The following is a 16,461-nucleotide window of genomic DNA, read 5'->3' on the forward strand; positions in this document are numbered from 1 at the left end:
GCCTCAGTCTTCCAGGGATCAGGATCAACAGATGGGCAGAGTCCATTGGTCACTGAGCAGCAGCAGAGAAGAGAGTCTGGTTAGGCAGTTAGACCAGAGGGTCACGCAGCCACCTTCAGTCTTCTTTGCATTTTACCAATAAGCTAGAACTGACATCTGCTTCAATTCAGATGGGAGGAAAACACTGTTTTGTTATTTTAAAAATGTATTTAAAAAGTATTATTATAGATTTAATTTTATATTAATATTTAAGTTGTGGTTGGTTTATTCTCTTTTCCTCATGAATTGACTTTTCTTAAGTGTGTTAGTACTGCATATAAGAGTTCAAGTTCAGAGCTTGCTTAACTATTGCCTCTGTTCCTTGACAAGAAATTGAGAAATCATATGTGAATGGTTGTTTTTTGTTGCCCAACTTTCAGTTGCAAAAGTGCATATTTGCTTATAGTACCTTGATGAAAACCCTAAATGTATAGTAGCCTAAAAATATTTTAAGTGTGCTTTTGTTTTTGTTGCTGAAAAGTGTTTCTCAGAATGTACTGATCATTAATATAACTATTCCCATAAAAAAATATTTTCACCTGTTTTTAGTTTGAGCATGAAATAAATGCAGCACGAAGACTGCTAGGAAAGTGGTTGTATGACAGACTTAAAAAGGTTACTTGGAATTCCCCACCTCCTCAAAAAGAGTCAATAAACCCTTTAATGCGATTTATATGATAAAGATGTAGTTGACTGGAAATACGATATAAATGTTTTTTTTTCCCTTTTAAAAGGTTGCTTAGTTAGTAGTTCTTTAGTTTGGCATTTAAAGGGGAGACTTACTTTGACGTTGTATTAATCACAAAGGCAAAACTGTGGTTGCAAACAGGAAGAGCAGAAAAATATATAGAAAAAAGAATGTGATTAAACTTGATAAAAAATGTTTTATGGGACAACAACAGCTCTTTCAGTTTGCTCTTCTATATTACTGTGAATTTTGAGAAAAGTAGCACGAGTGCTCAGGGACATAATGAGCCTCAACAGATGAAGCAATTCCTTGTAATGTATTATCATCTATAGTACATACTGGTGCTTATTGAAAACACAATAGTCTTTTTACATCAATGGCTTATTAGGCAAATATGTTATTTGTATCTTAATAGTGAGCAGTTTTGTTCCTTGGGATAACAAATTACTGAGCTCAAGTCACGTGATATCATAAAAAATGCCAGGTTTCATGTTTATTTTGTTATAATTGCCAAAACTAAATGAACTGATTGAGGAATTGTAAAATACCCATTAAAAATATGAAAATTCTAACCATGTCCTGATTGAGTAAAGAGAATTGCTAGTTTGCTATCCTCATGATTGAAAGTGGGATGTCTGTAGGAGAAGCTGCCCAGAGTGCATGCTGCTCTGCTACAACAATCGGTGTATTAGTCCATAGAAACCAGGAATCTGACACTGTAAGGGATGAATCACTTCTTGGAAGGCAGAAGGTAATCTCGCTGGCCAAGACAAAATCCAAGAAGAATGACCTGCGCATCAGCAGAATGATTGCAGTTTGCAGTCTGCATGAAAAAGATCTGCGTGTTTGGAAGCCATTTAGTGTTAATGTTGACAGCTGAGAGACAAAATCACCATCTCTGAGGGCCAAAGAACTTCTCTGATGTGTGTCAGAGAGAGGGGTGAAAAGTGAAAGGTGGTTGCAGACAGTGTTTTGGTGTATTCACCAATGAATACCATTTTGCTCTTGACAGACCTGATGGAAGTTAACTTGTGTGTCTGTTGAATTTTGTGTTTCTCAAGTGGTAGAAGGTTGATGATATGAGAACACAATTGTTACCAATTGAGGACAGCCGCTTAGAAATACTTTGATGAACTTCTTGAGCTAACAGTCTTTTACATTCATACAGGCCATTCCTGAAGTGAAGAAGAACATATTGTTTTTGATAGGACCAGCTATTTCTCCTAATCTGAATCCAGTAGAATATCTGTGAGTGAATCGAACTCATCAATCCTGTCAATAAGAAAAGGCCTTGACCATCCAGTATTCCACAGTTGCATTGGACAAAATGATGGAATATCCCGTAGTGATTTTTCCAGAGGCTGATCAGGTCTGTGTGTCAATGTAGCCAGGATTTTGTCAATGCTCAATTAACTAATGCCTGCCTGATACTTTGTAACAATTTAATTTTGATATTGCTTCAAATTTCTCAGAACATTACATGACTCTTTGATCTTTTTTTTACATTTTTGAGATTTTGTTTCTTATCCGTGTTTAAAATATTTGATTGAATTAATTGCACCTAATGCACAAAAGAGTCTCAACAGGGTCTAATCTAGGAAATCCATCTTTCCGATACACTACAGTGATTTGTTGATGTAACCCACTTGCAACATTATCACATTTTGCTGCTACTTGAACAGCAACAAAATATGATAATGAACATATCAACTAAACTTGAACAGCAAAAGTTCACAATGCTTTCAAATTGGACATTATATGTAAAATCGGCACAGACAACTCCAAGTTGTTGTTAAAAATATATGTGTAAAATAAGTAAAATGAACACAAAAACAGATTATTTTCAGTTGCAAAGGTATTCAATTTCCATTGTTTCTGTAGTCCAAAAGTAACTCGGATACATGATGAATTGTGTGAATGCTTGCAAAAGTGGTGAAATTATTTCTGTCTTTGTCACTGTCCCAGCTCAGTCATGTCCTTTATTAAGAAGTGGGTGATCCATCGTACGTAGATTAGGTAACCCTTCTAAACTGAGCAACAGCCAGTCAGGAAACTGTTTTTAAAATTTCACACTAAAGGATGTCATGAAGGATATTCAAAGTACAATGTCTGCAGTGGGAGTCAGTGTTCACACATCAACAATATGACAGTCCTCAACCAAAGCTGATGTGTACAGTATGAACGAGTGCCAATGAAAACAGTTCTGAAAAAAGGCTCATTTTAAATCTCATAAGCAATATACTGCACACGGGGGAGAAGGTTTTGAGGACAGATGAGATATAACTTGAACTTTTTGGTCTAAATGCAAACCCTTACATCTGGCAACACTGTCACCAGCTGTCATAAAATAGTGGTGGCTGTATCATGCTCTATCGAAATATTTCTGAACAATTAGGGACTTGGAAGCTTGTCAGGATTGAGGGGGAAATGGATGATGCAAAATGTTGGCAAATCCTAGAGGAAAAATTGCTTGCATTTATTTAAAACTACTGTATGTTGATAATTCACATTTAGCAGCATAATGAACAGAAGCATGAGACCAAAGACTGAACTTTAAATCTAATCAAAAATTGATGGCAAGATTTGAAGATTGCAGTCCATTAATGATCCCCAAAGAATTGAGGATAGTACTTCTACTTGAGGATACCCATTCTACTAGGAAGAATGAACAAAAATCACACCGTACCATTATGCTAAGCTTGTATATGCACTTAATTGTGCCCAGACAGACCCTACTTTCAAGCAATTCACCTCTTTAATGGAAGTAAAACCTGAGAGAAAATCTATTTAAAATAAGTTATTGTTTAGGCTTTGAGAACATGGAGCAACAGTAAGAAATGAGAGGAGGCCATTTGGCTGGTCCAGTAGTTGGTATGTTTTTGTGCAAGGTTATTGTTGATTATTCATCTTAAAGGCCATGAGAAGTGGTGGTGTGGTTAACTTAAATATCAGAAGCAATTACCACACCATTGGGGACAGTGATAAGGAGGTCCAACGGGTAGTGTAAAGTTACGTTTTATCTCTTAAACGTGCAGTTACTGTCTCTAAATAAACTAGACTTAGACTCCAGATAGCTCTGTAATTATCGGCCAATAGCTAGTGTGGTTTTTATTAATTTAAACTAAATTACCATTAAGTTCTGAAATGAACTGTTGCTGTTCAGTTACAACCTCACTTATCTGCCAATAAGACTAGCTGCTAATGAGCCATTTCAGTCTGAATTCAAATTGATGCATAGTGCCGAAGTAGCCCTTATTGGGGATGCTAATGATTTGTTGATGAGTACTGGCTTTTTATCTATTCTTGTCCTGCTGGGTCTCAAATCTGCATTTAACACTGTTGATTAGACCATTTTGCTGATTAGATTAAAGGGAATACTTGGTATTACTGGATCTGTGAAGTCCATTTTGTCAGGTTAAAATCTGAGCGGAAATACTTATTTTTAAATTGGGTACTGTTTGTCTTTGACAAAGTTGGTTACTTCTGGCATTCTACAGGTCTCTCTTCTTGTACCTGTTCTTTTAAATATCTTTGATTATTTGAAGACATTTCTATGCTATTTAAAGTTGGTTACTTCTGGCATTCTACAGGACTCTCTTCTTGTACCTGTTCTTTTAAATATCTTTGATTATTTGAAGACATTTCTATGCTATTTATTAACATATGGTTCCACAACACATTATTTTAATCAAGCACTGTATCTGTACCAGTCTGATGCAGACAACCTGATGCATGCTTTTGGCTTTCCTAAGCTTAATTTGTGTCATTTTTGTAAGAGTTCATTGGTGTGAACTCTTTTTCGCAAGTTGCAGTATGTTCAAAAGTCAGACGATTGCATCATAACTCAAACTAAAATGCATGACTACCGACAGTACGTATCTCCTCTTTTAGCTTCCTCATTTCAGAATAAAGATCAAATTGCTGTTAAGATCAATTGGGATCTATTTTTAAGATAAATGAGACATATTTAAAAGACAAAACATTCCTTTTGTTTTATAAACAGTTATTTAAAACAAAGCCAAATTCAAATTGAATGGACAATTCAAGTACTCTAATGATGTTTTTTTTAAATGGAAACTTTTCATCTCTTTTTCAATTTAGGACCACTTGTTTTTAATCAAGTTGATAAACAACTGTGAGTCCCATAGTAGTTATAGCTGAGTTAGCACCAACTGGAGCAGTGACATAACCATAGCTGAGAAGGCTGCAAACTTGGGCAGCAATAGGAAACACTGTTACGTTGAATGTCAAGGACGTGCCTGCACTCTTGAGCTCCCTCCCAATACTTTTAGACACCTGCTTAAGGCATCACAGCCACAGATTGCTAATGTAATAGACTAGACTCAGATTGATGATGTCGGGAGTTTGGGGCTCAATTAAAGAATAGGTTTACGTTTTGGGCCTCTTGTGAACTCCCGCCTTTATTTAAATAAAAATTTTAATCATGCAAAGTGTAGAACAGAGCACGGAAATTGTACCTCTTCACTTTCAGAGCAGGATGTGAAAGATCAGTTTTGTGTATATCACTTAGGTATATATACTGTATCACTCAAAAAATTGATTGTGAATATTGTACTTAAATATTGTAAGCAGTCTGTTCATTTTTCTCCTGTCAAGCACCCACAGATTTACACAGCAGAGAAACAAGTCTGTTTGCCCCCAAGTTGTTAATGAACAAGACATTTCAGAAACCACTAATGAAAAAAACAATGTATGACTAATGTAAATGAGGTTGTGACCTTAATTGTTAGTTTGAACACCACCCGTACCACGTGTTCAGCATGCTATCATGTTTTCAGTGTTTCTTGGAATTAAATTTGCAGTGACCAAAAACAGGATGTAATACCAACTTTCAAAAATGCAAAAAAGTGTGAACGATTTCATACACCATCCATTTGCCCCTTTAAGAGTAAAAATTGGTACATGAAACCACACTTTGATAGAAACATTCTAAAGAAAAGAAGAAAATACTCTGTATGTTGATTTAAACACATTTTTCTAGAAATTTTACCACAAAATTGATATATGTACATAGATATCTACAATATATATACACAAAAAACATATGCAATAGAAAGAGGGCTCCTGAAATGGAGATGCTAAATACTATGTGTCATCTCAGTTTTGACACTTGTATTTTAGTTCATTGTATTAAATACAAATGCATAACAGTACAGGGCTTCCTTGACTGAAAACACATTAAATTTAAAATTATTCTTTTTTTACAGGATAAGATTTGTGTGTGAAATACAGTAGCTCCTGCCTACTGCTAGTGTGGACAATTGTTATTTGATATAATTTTCTGTATTCTAAACTCTGAATAGAATGTAAATGTCGGCTTTCTTTCACTAATTTTAGTTCCATGAATGTGTTGGAACCCAAGATGGTTTTTTTTTGGTTTCACTTAAACCTCCTGGATATAGAATTTACTGTTCTGCTTTCAGTACTGTTCAAAAGATGCACTAGCTCTTGAGAACACCCTGAATGGAGACTTCAGTGGTCGCAGTTCCATGCTAATGCATTGAAGACTGAGAACAATCCGCCAGTACTTAACCATTTGCTTCCCAAATAACTCAAGGATGGACCATTATTTTATTTATCTGATTTGTTTACCTGACCTTATGTGAATTACTATTGAAAACTACTCTCTATAATGAAACCTCACTGACACACATTACAGAAGTGAACTGATTTGAGAACAAAAGGAGCATTACAGGAGTTTTAAGGGATATAGCTTGGGAAGCTTTTAAGCATTTTAGAATGAAATATGTGTTATTGAGGTATCAGTACTTCATAATGCCATAAATAACTTAATATGGTGTGTTACACCTTTAGATAAAAGGAAAGCCTATAAACATTTTAAAAGTGAGATACACTGTACCATTTAGTTTGGTTTACATAATAAGTATTCATTATGTATATACAGTATATTTGAGTTTTAAGTAAAAGCCATGTTGTATTTAACTCTCACCACTAGCATGGGATTACACGGTCTCATGTGTTGTTGAGTGACTAGGGGAAAATATAGATAAACACAGAAGGGAGATTTTATCTCCGATCTTCTGCATTAAGAAATGGTTTTCTGTTAATCTTGTCAGAACTCAAACGGTTCATGGGAACAGTATAGTGAGACCATTTTAGATTGATTGATACAGATTGAAGGGTCAGAGAAAGCTTGTTGTCTTTTAAAACTGCAAGGGAAACTAAAGTGGAAGTTGCCACCCCCTTATTTTACACAGTGCTCGCTAAGCTTGATATGTGTACATAAAGGCAACAAGTTAGGATTCTTCAATCTATTTGACCTATCTGTGCATTTATTAGTTTATATACACTCTGTGGTTAAACTGCACAGTTATATTCTCTAGCTGCTTCAATATTTAAGATGAATGAAAAAAAAACAGACTCTATGGAGTTGTGAATAGTTACAGGATACAGGTGTCCTTCAGAAAAGTAACAATGTTCCTCTGTGCGTCCGATGGAATTTTGTTTTGCAGTGTGTAAGGATGGCATGTTTCCATTGGTTGAGCTGCACATCCTTACAGTGCCAAATCTATAGTCAATACTTCCCAAGTAAAGATTGTTTGGTGAACCAGTGTGCTCATTGCTTGTTTTTGGTACTGTTTAATGGAATTGAAGCTTTGTTGCCCTCAATGACGTCTCTGGAAGAGCCATCGGGAGAGGTCTTGACCACACTGGAGAACGACACGCTGACTTGCCGCTTCATCATCTTCATGATCTTTCTTTTATAGCCTTTGCATGCAAAGAAGTAAATGAAAGGATCCATGCAACTGTTAAAATTCATCAGGCAAACGGTGACATGCAGGGATACCTGAAATCGGTACAGCTCTTTACAGTCTGGCGTGTACATAAGTTTCCGGATCATGTACTGCAGAAGATCAATGTGATAGGGGCTGAAGCAAACGACAAAAACCAGGATGACAAAGAAGATGACGCTGATGGCTTTTTTATTTCTTCCAGATTTGTCTGTGAATTGGTTTTGCTTGGCAGCGAAATGCAGTTTCCAGCATAATCCAGAATAGCAAACCAATATTGTGACGACGGGGATAAAGTATCCGAGGAACACAGCGCCTATAAGCATGAAAGGCAGGTTGGGAATGTTTTCAAAGTTTGGGTATTCCATGCAGGTGATGTGGCCAGCTGCCTCCTTACGCGTCATCGGCATCGTGAGCAAGGGTAGGGTCTGAGCCAGCACTATCAACCACACTATGACACAGATGTATTTGACGTTTTGAACTTTTCGTAACCGGCTGTAGCGAAGTGGCAGGACTACAGCAATGAACCGGTCAACACTGAGGCAGGTCATGAAATTGACCCCAGCATAGGTGTTGATGTAAAAGATGAGAGTGATGGCCTTGCATAGCCCCTCTCCCATTGACCAGTGAAAGCCCTTGGCATAGTAGTATATGCGCAGTGGTAAGGACAAGGTAAACAGGATGTCTGAGATGACGAGGTTGGTGGAGTACAGGGTTGTAGAGTTCATTTTCTTCAGGTTTGGCCGGATGACGTGCAGAGCCAGTGCATTGCCGAGCAGTCCCACTATGAAAACGATGGAATAGTGCAGGGGCATGAGAATCTTCGCGGTGTCTCTATGGTCGTACAAGTTTGTACACGTGTCATTGCTCCCGTTGCTGCTCAAGGGCTGCGCCATGTTTCACACTTGCAGGATCTTATACAGTACCTGCGGAAGAAAAAAAGAAAATGAGTCGTACAACCTGATGTGCCTTGTGAGTGGGCAAATGACTCGTTAAATTCATTGAGGAGGGGGGAAATTTCAAACATTTTGACAGCAGAGAAAGTAAAGGGCATATCCCTCCTGGGAAACATTTATTTATCATAGTCAAAACACTGCTGGCAGTGTCTCTCATGAAATAAGAAGAGTGTACGATCAGTAAAATCCACGACAACCTGTTGTAAATATTAAGAATTCGTCATATAAGATTGATCTTGACTCACACGATCCTTTAAGGTGGAGTACAGGAAAGAGAAAAGGTTAAATGACTGTACCATTGATTGGACTTTATGAATCATTATTTGTTTTGCAATAACCACTCCATTCTTGTTTTCAAACCATACCACATTAACATATCTGTGCAAGGAACTGATATCTCATGTATATTCACCACAGAACCCAGCTGTGTAATTGAGAATCTTAATGTTAAATAGGGAAAATTCATATTTTCTGTTCCGTTTTTTTTAATGAGTGATGGTGGACAAGAAGAGTTGTGAGATGGGTCAGTGATGAAGTGACAGATTGCTATTATTCAACTATTATTAGGAAATCTTATCAGTTTAATTCCCTTTTTATCAGTTTAAAGCTATTACTGTATAACCAATCTTTAAAAAATAAAAAAAAGGATTTCCTACTGTGTTCTTATACATGTTCTTATTTCTGAAATCCAATGTTGGTTGATTCTTAATCAAGCCATGAACACAGTGATGTAACATGGGTTGAAAGAACTGCATCACTGCCCTGCATCACTGTCGACCTTTGCCTACTGCCCTGTCTCTCTCACACCTGAAGAAGGCTCCACGGCCGAAACGTTGTGTTCTCTTTCTTCTTTTTTTCAGCATGGAATAAACCTATTACTTGTTTCTTTGCAGCCTACGCATGCTGACGCAGCTACCCACCTGAACTACTCACTGCCCCTGATTCCCATTTACAACTTTTGCCACCAACCGGTTATCAGTATGAAGTCCCCTACCATACTGATAGTACCAGAATATTGTTTGATCTTTTGGGTTTCATGTAGACTATGTTTTAGAGTGTGTGTGCTTACAAAGGATGTCCTATAAAATTCAATTTATTGCTACAGTGTGACCAAAGAATGAAGAAAGCTTTTCTTTCCCTCTTCAAAATGTAGTACTACACAGTCCTTTCCACAGTTGCTTCTTTTCAAGCAGTTTGGAACTCTTGGCTGTGACACATTTTGAGCTGTTGCTGATTATGTTGTTGAATACCACCATCTTTCTTTTTTCATGTCACTATACCTTGTTGGACCCAATCTCCTCTGTACCCAAAAATAAATTTTAAAGGAACACATTGACATATAAGAATGAAGGTCAAGAACAACTAGTAAATCATACTGGAATGAAGCCAGTAGGCATGTTTTTTGTCTTCTTCAGGGCACACAGTAAAGCTGCCTTGAAAAGGCCTTTAATGATCATTTATTTTCTTTTAGAAAAAAAGGTGCTACTCAGTTTTGATAACACCAGTGTAAAAAATTGTTCCTTCTTCTGCACAAGTCCTACGTTTCTGTCAAACTATAGAAATTTTACAGAGCTGCACATTGAGAATGGAACAAGTCATACAGTAGGTATAGAAAGTCACCACCTTCTTTCAAAAATTTTACCTTTTGTTATGACACTAAAAATAAAAACAAATTAAATTAGGCTTGTTCCATTTTTATTTACACACAGTAAGCCACATTAGCCATGTGAAAATAAAATTCTAAAACATTCTGAAAATTAATTAATATTACAACAGTAAAATGCCTTATTTGGATAAGTGAACACCCCCATTACAATTGCATTTGTAAGCTTGTTTAGGTATAACCAATAACCTTACAGATTACACAACAAACCACCTGTAATCAGTGCAGCTGTTTCTAGAGGATTCCACTGCTTGGAAGTGCATTTCAAAGCAAAGAATCCACTATGGGCAGAAAAGTGTTTTCAGAAGAACTTCGAGATAAAGTTGTGGAAAGGCACAAGTCAGAGGATGGGTGTAAAAAGATTTCAAAGGCTTTAAGTATCCCATGGAGCACAGTCAAGAGCATCATTGAGAAGTGGAAGGTGTATGGCACCACCCAGAACTTGCCTAGATCAGGCCATCCCTCCAAACTGGATGATCGAGGAAGAAGGAGACTGATCAGAGAGGCTACCAAGAGGCCGATGGCAACTTTGAAGGAACTACAGTACATTATGGCAAAGACTGGTCACCGTGTCCATGTGACAACAAAATCACAAAATCACAAGCGCTCCACAAATCTGGCCTGTATGGGAGGGTGGCAAGAAAAAAGCCACTTCTTAAAAAAAGCTGCATCAAGTCTCATTTGTGTTTTCCTTAAAAGCACCTTAAAGATTATGTGGCCAAGTGGCAAAAGGTGCTGTGGTCAGATGAGACCAAAATCGAACATTTTGGCCAGAATGTAAAATGGTACGTCTGGCGAAAACCCAATACATCTTATCATCCGAAAAACATCAGTCTTACAGTAAAGCACGGTGGTGGCAGCATCCTGTTGTGGGGGTGTTTCTCTTCAGCTGGGAATGGGGCACTTGTCAGGATAGAAGGGAAGATGAATGATGCAAAATACAAGCGAATTCTTGAAGAAAACCTGCAGCCCTCAGCCAGGAAGTTGAAAATGGAAAGATGGTTCACCTTTCGACATGACAATGACCCAAAGCACACCACCAAAGCAACCGTACAGTGGCTGAAGGACAGGAAAGTGAATGTCCTTGAGTGGCCTAGTCAGAACTCCGACCTAAATCCCATCGAAAATCTTTGGAATTACTTGAAGAGGGCAGTCTATCAACAGTCACCACGCAGTTTGACTGAGCTTGAACAATTCTGTAAGGAGGAATGGGCAAATATTCCTCCCTCTAGGTGTGCAAAGTTGGTAGAGATGTATCCAAACAGACTCAAGACTATAATTCAAGCAAAGGTGCTTCCACCAAGTATTAATTCAGGGGGGTGTTCTCTTATCCAACCCCGTTTTTTTTAAAAGAAATTTTGCTTTCTTTTTCCACTTGGATGTTGCTAGGTACAATTTGTAAGTAAAACTGGAAAAAGTCTGATTTAATTTGTCTTCTTTTTGGTCTTTAAGGCAACACAAGGTGAACATTTTGAAAGGGGGTGGTGACTTTCTATCCCATTGTAATACTGAGTTCTTCCCCTGTGAAACTCAGTAGAATATGAAACAGGGAGCAAATTATTTCATATTTGCACTCCATCGCCACATGCTTTGTGCATGTTCTAAATAGGAATTTTGAGATGATATATTAATAAAACTTGTAGGTGTCCTGATGTTCAGGCCTTTGGTGGTCTAGGTGACCTAATTTGTATGAAAGAAAAAAGCAGACTAGGAAAAAGATGTACACTCTGATATAATAATCTCTTTGATGATATCGGCATTGACCCTGTTTAAGCCATCTACAGTGCATCTTATACTCTATTTCCATTTGACAAATCCAATTAAAGCTCTATGAAGGTCTAAGTAAATTAAACCAAATTAAAACTTTAACTGGCTGATGCCCAATAAGATAAAAATAGCAACAAGTAACATTTTTTGAGTAGTAAGTGGTTTCTTTCTGATTCTGATTCTGATAGTGGAGGCTTTAACACGAGCATTGTTTCCACTCTGTGGACTTCTGGCAGTTGATGTCAAAGGTTCTCCAATTTGATAACAAATAATTGGTTTGAGAGAGTCTGAAGCAATACCAAGTGTACTTTTGTACTGTAAGCTTTAGAAAATGTTGTAGAAGCCTGTCACAGAAATTGACTGGAAAGTTGTTTTTGACGATGTTTAGTTTTCAAATCTAAAAACTGTTGCATTTTAATTTTTTGAATACATAAGCCTTAAGTAGAAAATTAAAATACAAATTATTTTAAAAAAATCAAATTCATACAGTAGTTTTGCGGATGCTATGTAAAAGCAATAATGCCATAACAATTTCCAGTTAGAATGACACTGTTAGACATAGCCTTTTTCAGCTGATATTCTGCAACAAGGCTTACACCCAAAGGAATTGATCTCTTTAGTGATATTGGTGTGCTTTTAATGATTTGTTCAGTTTGTTCTATGTTTAGATGAAAATCAGTGCAAGTTGAAATATGTGTGAAGGAAGCCAAAGTACAGATAACATTCTAAGAGCACTTCAGTGGATGAGAGATTCTGCATCAGGTAACACCCTCACAGTTGAAGTGAGATTCTGAAGTCACTGACACTGCTGTACCTCAGTCACAATGTTGGTAGAATCTGCCTACCTGCCTCAGTTTTATGATTTCGCAAAATAATTAGCCTATTACCACAAGGCAGAGCTTTTACTCATCCTTTTCTCTTAAAATACATTATTAATCAAGCACCTAATTGTTATACAGTTTAGTTATTGTACAGAGTGACATTACTGAGGTCAGATAAAAAGGCGTGGAATGTTTTCCATTATGGCTTAAAAAAATACTGAAATATAAAACAAAGATGCCATAATAGCAAACATTTTCTACACCCTGCACAGATTTTTCCCCTTTTCTGCAAAGTTATCTTTTAGACTTGATTAGCATTCTTTTGCAGTTGAACACTTTTTATGAGTATTTAACTTTATAGTACAAATAATAAAATTTACTAGCAAAATGCTGTCTTCCACAAATATTTAACGTTGATCTGTTTTTAATTCAGCTTTTGCTATCAGAGTTCAATCTGGCAGAATAGTTCTGCAAGTTTTGATTATAGTAATGGTCAATTGTGCAATATATATATACTAATAGACACAATCCTGCCATTAATCTTTTGTATTTCGTTAGCATACTGTATTTTGTAAGCACACTATTTTCTGTAATACAAAGAGGTGAGTAAGTTTTTGGAAGTACTTACGCAATAGCTGGCTGTTATTCTTCAGTATCACTTGAGATTGTGTTTTATTATCAGTGTCCTCCTTTGCATGGTCCAGTAAAGAATGTTAATGTTTTCTCAAGGCTCAGCGACAGAGCACGTTTCTTCTGAAGGAGTTGTCTTTGAAAAGAGAAGTGATTCCTCTTCTTACGGTGTCACCATGGTAACTCATGGTAATTCATATCATTTCCTGTGGTGTGGTTCCAGCCCTAAAGAATTTTTTGTTTGTCATTTATCTTGTTAGGAAGTCACAATATCACTCCCTAGAAGCATTTATTTTTATCTTTTTACTGGTGTTTTAATTTTAACCTGATGAAAAGTAAGGGAAAATATTAATATCCTTCATTGGAATTTAAGCTCATAATATGAACTTATTTTGCCCTCTTCTGTTGTTTGCCAATATGTTTTTTTTATTTTTGTTTGAACTTGCAAGGCTGTCAGTCTTATTTTCCAAGGTAATTTGGAAAGGGTGTAAAGATGAAACAATAATTAAAACTATTTTTTAAAAGCTATGTAATTTGAATTTCTTACCATGCAAATTTGATCAGGCCAAGACTGCAACAGAAATTGCAGCTGGACACCATTCGGCTTTAGCTCAAGAAATTTAACTTTGAGTGGCATAAGATAAAAAATATTCTGTGTTTTATCTGCTTTGTAGAGATAAGTTTATTTTTTTCTCCAGACACATATAAGATGTATTAAATACTCAGTTAAAAACAAAGCCTAAAAATGGTTAATCAACTTAAACTTAGGTCAGACGGCTTTATGAAACAGGTGTAGAAGAGAAATCTTGCACAGGCACCCATGAGCATCCAGCTACTGAAACTATTGGCCACAGTCATTTATACTGCTGTAGTCTCATTTTCACACATTCAAACTGTTTTTTGGGGGTTTTGTGTTCTAAAATAGTTCGGTGATGTAGTTAAAGGGGATTTTGGAAGAAAAAAAATCCATGTTTCTACTTAAAAGCAGATGAAGGATGAACAAGGAATAAGGAAGAGTTTGTTTCTCTCTGAAGCCTGGGATCTAGAGAAATTTTAAAAATAATGGTCATGGTTTTCCCCTTGAGTAGACTACAGGAAAACTGTACATTCCACAGAATGTCATGAAGATAACATTTAATTTACCTTACTTTTGCTCAGAGAGAAAGTCAAGAATTAAGTAACTTCTTTAGACTCTTTCCACATAAATCCAGGGAAGCAAATTGTTTTCGGAAAAACTAGCTCCTCTTTATTAACACAATAGTATTATGTCCAATTCAGGAACCATCCTTCCATCATGGATAATCTTCCTGTTCTTTAACTTCTCATAAAATGCACTTCATGTATTATACTTGGGTTGGGTCTGGAATAATGCTAATTATCTATTTACAGCAATACACAATAAATCACTTAAGTATAAGATTTTTTAAAAGACACTAGTACACTCCTAAACAATTGGAGAAGATGAAGGCATGTACTGCTCTGTCTGGTCAGAGTGAACTCTCTCTGTCTCTCTTGGTTTCTTCCTCCTCCTGACACCTTTGGGTCTCAGAGGGATGGGTTCCTTCCTAGATCCTCATGCTCTGTCTGGTTTGCTCATGAGCATTAATCTCTCTGGAGTTGATATTTATGTTACATTTCATAAAGGTTTTACTATCCATAACTTGTAAAGTATAGATATTTTATATGCATATCATACAGTTCCATGTGGCTAAAGTCACTCTTGTTAGTATCAGCCACCACTTCGTGTTGTCCTAGCCAGAATATTACAGAAGTCAAATGGATCAAACACTTGATATTATCACTTTGATTATTGCCATGTGCTGTACAGATCACTCAGCCATATAATCGATTATTCTCCCCAGTTAGAATCACTTACAGAATATCTCCATATAGTACATTGACTTTTTACTACCTTTGATAGTATTATTTTTCCACTTAATGTCTTGTTCTTCTCAGTCCTTTTGAACTGACATACAGGTGCCGTTACTCTCTATATAATGTGTATTTTATGTACAGTATAAGCAGCATAGAAATGAATACATACATTTGTAGTACGTACCAGGTGAATGATGGAAGCGAAGATAGTGGAAGTCTTCATAAAGTGAGCATGAAACATGGAAGAGTTAAAGAAGTTAACTTCTGTGAATAACAGTATAAAATTCTCGTGGTAAAAGTAAAAATGATCCGTATATATTGGTCAGTGTTTGCATCAGCAGGGAAAGTGGCACTGTGTGTTTGTTAAAACTATAAGAACTTTTACTTTCTGTTCCAGAGATGGTGTGCTTTTGGGTAGTCTAAGGGTGCATCTTTCACATATTAGGAATAAAGGATCTAAAATGTATCATTTTGGGAAAACCCTGAATCCTGACTAGAACTTGATTTTGTTTGTCTGCAGGCTGGGGCCAGTGTTTGCCTTATTTGTGCCTTTCTACTGCTCCATTCCAAGAGTCCAGGTCCCTCAGGTCTTTGGGCCTGTCCCCATCACGAACAAATCCTTAGTCTACATTGTGGGTCTTCAGGTACGTGCACTGTGTTCACCTCTTTCATCACCTTACTGCATGGTTGTTCTCAGTATAATACTGCTCACCTTCTGGTAAGGATAAAGGTTTTGCACCAATTTGATAGCATAGTTTCAGTTAAATTATTTCAGGCAGCAGTGTTGAGTAGAGATTCAGGGCATTGCGGTTGTACCCTTGAGCTGGGCACTTCACTCAAATGACTTCTGTCAAATATCCCATCCATAAGTATGGGTGTGGATTTGAGACACTGGATACAATCGCCAGTCTAATAAATATAATAATGAATTCTTTATGTGATTAACATCGTGATTATTCTTCAACTGCCAGCTTACAACTCACATTTTGCTGAACTCCACATTTGTTTCATTTGATTCAACTTCTCATTAAAATATTCATGATTCATCTTTGAAAATAGGACTTGCGTAATTCAGTACATGTGAGTGTTCCCTTCTTTAAGTGGAGTGGCTTAGAGACAGATCATATGGTATTGAATGTGTCTCAGAGTGTGACCAGCTACGTGCAGAGTGGACACCATAAGCTACATGCCAAGGGGTACGTAAGAATATTACCAGACACTTGCAGAAATGAATGTATGCAAATATACA

General features: G+C 36.7%; 2 protein-coding genes across 2 annotated transcripts in view; one reads left to right on the top strand and one right to left on the bottom strand.

Moving 5' to 3' along the window:
* ubac2 (UBA domain containing 2) overlaps positions 1 to 16,461 on the top strand; it is a 96,661-nt gene that overhangs the window by 29,805 nt on the left and 50,395 nt on the right. Inside the window, exon 5 of the mRNA XM_088914815.1 lies at positions 15,733 to 15,856. Within this exon, the coding sequence (XP_088770941.1) occupies positions 15,733 to 15,856 (124 nt within the window). The remainder of the gene's footprint in view (positions 1 to 15,732; positions 15,857 to 16,461) is intronic.
* On the bottom strand, positions 5,707 to 13,485 carry gpr183a (G protein-coupled receptor 183a). The gene is made up of 2 exons (XM_088913519.1): positions 13,336 to 13,485; positions 5,707 to 8,426 (listed from the first exon to the last, which is right to left on the bottom strand). The coding sequence occupies exon 2, from the start codon at positions 8,394 to 8,396 to the stop codon at positions 7,326 to 7,328; it is 1,071 nt and encodes a 356-aa protein (XP_088769645.1). The 5' UTR covers positions 8,397 to 8,426; positions 13,336 to 13,485; the 3' UTR covers positions 5,707 to 7,325.

The sequence above is a fragment of the Atractosteus spatula genome, chromosome 4 (genome assembly GCF_055471065.1).
Source record: "Atractosteus spatula isolate fAtrSpa1 chromosome 4, fAtrSpa1.hap1, whole genome shotgun sequence".
Taxonomy (NCBI): Eukaryota; Metazoa; Chordata; class Actinopteri; order Semionotiformes; family Lepisosteidae; genus Atractosteus; species Atractosteus spatula.